Raw genomic sequence first — 3,947 nt, forward strand, 5'->3', positions numbered from 1 at the left:
GTTTTGAGGAGGGTGATCATGGCTCGGCACAACATTGAGGGCCGAAGGGCCTGTTCTGTGCTGTACTGTTCTATGTTCTATGTTCTATGTATTGGAAGTGAAAACAACATATAATGCCAGACATCGAAACTGTCGTGGACATTTATTTATGTAAAGATTAATCGTCAACGTAATTATTTTGAAGCCATATACCCCGACCCCAACAATGAGATTAAAAAGTGGAGAAAACTGTCAAAAATTAAGGGAAACATGGCCGACTAAAACAGCACGGTAGCATTGTGGATAGCACAATCGCTTCACAGCTCCAGGGTCCCCGGTTCGATTTCGGCTTGGGTCACTCTCTGTGCGGAGTCTGCACATCCTCCCCGTGTGTGCGTGAGTTTCCTCCGGGTGCTCTGGTTTCCTCCCACTGTCACAAAGATGTGCAGGTTAGGTGGATTGGCCATGATAAATTGCCCTTAGTGTCCAAAATTGCCCTTAGTGTTGGATGGGGTTACTGGGTTATGGGGATAGGGTGCAGGTGTGGACCTTGGTCAGGGTGCTCTTTCCAAGAGCCGATGCAGACTCGATGGGCCGAATGGCCTCCTTCTGCACTGTAAATTCTATGAAAAACACTTGGATTAAAAGCTTCTGCGATCTGTAGTTCTCACCATTTTGGCTAATTACAGAAGAAGCACATTATTGGGATATTGATGTGTTTGACACACATTATATAAGACATCCTTTCACAAGAATCACAGGGTAAATTGCGGCGCTCTTCAACTGATCTCTGAATTTCCTCTGGGTAACGCCATAAATGAAGGTATTTGTGCAGCAGCTGAAAAGTTGAACTACAGTCCCAGCATATTGTGCCTGATAAAGTCGGATAGACGTTTCCAGGTCTGTATAAAGGCATCGGGTAAGAATGAAGACCAGAGTAGTAGTCATCCAGCACAGAAGAAAACTACCCGACAAGCTGAAGAGCAAAATGATGGACTGTCTCCTGTTCTCCATCTCTGGATCACACTGATTCTCACTGTTGCTCCGGCTCCGGAGGGCCCTGCGGATTCTACTCGTTATGACAATCCGTTTGACTGTCATAGCATTCAGGAACACAATGAGAAAGAAAGGCAGCAGTGGATTCAACAGTCGATCTAACCAATAAAATACCTCAAACATTTCAGAAGTGGGAAGTGTTTGCTTTCCCCAACACATCAGCTGGCCATGCACATAACCGGCTGATGAGTCCAGATACAAAAAATAAAAGGGGATGTTCTTCAAAGTCAACCCCAGGCACAATGTGACGATTACGGCCACCGCAATTTTTGAAGTGCAATATTTCGACTTGAAGTTTGTGCAACAAATGGCTACAAAGCGATCGAACGTGAACGCTACCATGAGCCAAACGGAACAATCCAAACTAACATTGCACAGGGCATAATGAACAAAACAAAACGGAGCATATTCCAGTGCTGGGAATACCCGAAAAATCTCATTAATCTGATACAACAGCACTTCAATAATCACGACTGAGAGATCGGCGACTGCCATTGCAACCAGATAGTGAGTGACACATTTTGAGAGACCACACTTTCCACGGCACAGGATGCTGATCGCTATTATGTTAACTGGAATAAAAAGAAGTGTCCGGTAGAATAATGTTTAACCGTACAATCATGCACAGACAGTTTTCCAGGAAATAAATGGTTTTTTCAATCAAAATCATGAAGAAAGTTGCACTGCCATCACTGAATGAGAATGTGTAACTAACACTTGCATACGTTACCTGGGACTGTCGTCCTAAAGAGGATTACAATCCTGTCTAGCGCCGACACCTGTATCCCACAGTAATACAATACTACAGTTGGAATTATTCGAAAAATAAAGCGAAAATGACAATGCGGTCTGGTTAATCATGTACTTTGAGATATAACTCTTCAAAAGGGCAGGGGACTACAGTTCTCTTCTTGAAACCAAGCATTGGTCTGTGTTTTGTCAATCAGAGAGAGGGGATGGACGTCAGATTAACATTAAATACGAAAAATCGTCCACAGGGCGCCGCTTCAACACAGCACTGGACGGTCAGCCTGAATTAGACCTCCCTCTCTGAGGAGCGGCTGTCAGCAACTGCACAACTCCGGACACGATAAAAATGACATTAAACGATTTAGTGATGAAAAGTCTTATAGATAAATCAAAATAATTTTGGGGTACGCAGAGACCTTGAAGCAAATTAATGTATAAATCATGTGACGGTAATAGAATCAGACGGGAGGGGTAAATGCATATACAGTTCAACTAGAGCCTTGACCAAGGAGGACATATTTTGAAACACATAAGCATGCTAATGAGGGGCAAGGGTTGGGGTCTGTGTGCACTGTCCGACCTACTGCAATAAACCTGTCAACAGTCAAACATGTTCTAATTTGTATTGATGACACTTGTTATAATTTGCATGCTCATTTCAAATAGGACCCACAACCAGCTGTAGAGATGGTAACCAGTTCCGACCATGGGTTGACGTGTCATTGTCCCGATATTTAACGTCAGATCAAATATCCGTAATGCCTCTTGTAAATGGTCTAGGGTTCAGAATTCTTCATATAATTATGAAACCGAAGTGTTAAATGTTTCAATATTTAAATTAAAAAAAAAAAAAATAATTTTAGAATACCCAATAACCTTTTCCAATTAAGGGGCAATTTAGCGTGGGCAATCCACCTATCCTGCACATCTTTTGGGTTGTGGGGGCGAAACCCACGCAGACACGGGGGGAATGTGCAAACTCCACACGGACAGTGATCCAGGGCCGGGATTCGAAACAGGATCCTCAGCTCCGTAGGCAGCAATGCTAACCACTGTGCCACCGTGCTGTCCTAATGTTTCAATATTTAAGAATAAGAATCGCTTTTACTATTGCATACGAGAAAAATGTACGATTACATTGTTGACTGAACACTGATCCAAGATGTAACATGGAGATGGCTTTGTGCCCAGTGATGATCCATCAGTCTGCCGCTTGACTTAGAACATAGAATAGTACAGCACAGAACAGGCCCTTCGGCCCTCAATGTTGTGCCAAGCCATGATCACCCTACTCAAACCCACGAATCCACCCTATACCCGTAACCCAACAACCCCCCCCCCTTAGCCTTACTTTTAAAGACACTACGGGCAATTTAGCATGGCCAATCCACCTAACCCGCACATCTTTGGACTGTGGGAGGAAACCGGAGCACCCGGAGGAAACCCACGCACACAGGGGGGGGGGGGGGACGTGCAGACTCCGCACAGACAGTGACCCAGCCGGGAATCGAACCTGGGACCCTGGAGCTGTGAAGCATTTATGCTAACCACCATGCTACCCTGCTGCCCCTAATATTATATTGCTATATTATATGCTAATATTATATGCTAACTTATATTAAAATTGATCAATTGATTGTGGAACGGTTCATTTTGTGATATTCCGCTTCATAAAATTGCCTCCTATCTTGCAATGGGTAGAAAAGATTTGAAGCAATGATAAGTTCACACTAAAAAACAATACTCCATAACCATCTTTCCAACAAATACAGATGATTGGTCCATTAGACGCCAGGCAGCAAGACGCATAAGACCGTCTGAACATCGCTCCAAACAAATAAATAATATTTAATAGTACTTACCTGGGACACCAATGATTGTAATAAGTGGGTAACAAATGTCCCGGTAATCAACCATGTTACTTTCTTATGAGCAGCGTTTCACTAACAAGTGTGTTAGGAGTTAACGAGTTGAAACACTGCTGCTACTTATTCGGTTGGATTCAGATTGGAGGAATGACTTGCAAGAGTCACGAATATGAGAAAACAGTAGAGGGTACTCGTTACTGTAGTAAACATAACCTTGCACTAATTGTATCATCCATACAGTTTTTGCCAAGTTTATGCAGTTCTTCTTGTTTCGAAGCAGCAAATTCTGTTGAG

At 43.2% G+C, this 3,947-nt stretch overlaps 1 protein-coding gene across 1 annotated transcript; it reads right to left on the reverse strand.

Moving 5' to 3' along the window:
* Positions 1–708: 708 nt before the first annotated feature.
* Positions 709–3,702, reverse strand: LOC119954784 (probable G-protein coupled receptor 139). Its single transcript, XM_038780325.1, has 2 exons — positions 3,648–3,702; positions 709–1,607 (listed from the first exon to the last, which is right to left on the reverse strand). Exons 1-2 carry the CDS (start codon positions 3,700–3,702, stop codon positions 709–711), a joined length of 954 nt encoding a protein of 317 aa, XP_038636253.1.
* Between the last annotated feature and the right edge of the window lie 245 nt (positions 3,703–3,947).

This window comes from Scyliorhinus canicula, chromosome 20 (assembly GCF_902713615.1).
Source record: "Scyliorhinus canicula chromosome 20, sScyCan1.1, whole genome shotgun sequence".
NCBI lineage: Eukaryota > Metazoa > Chordata > Chondrichthyes > Carcharhiniformes > Scyliorhinidae > Scyliorhinus > Scyliorhinus canicula.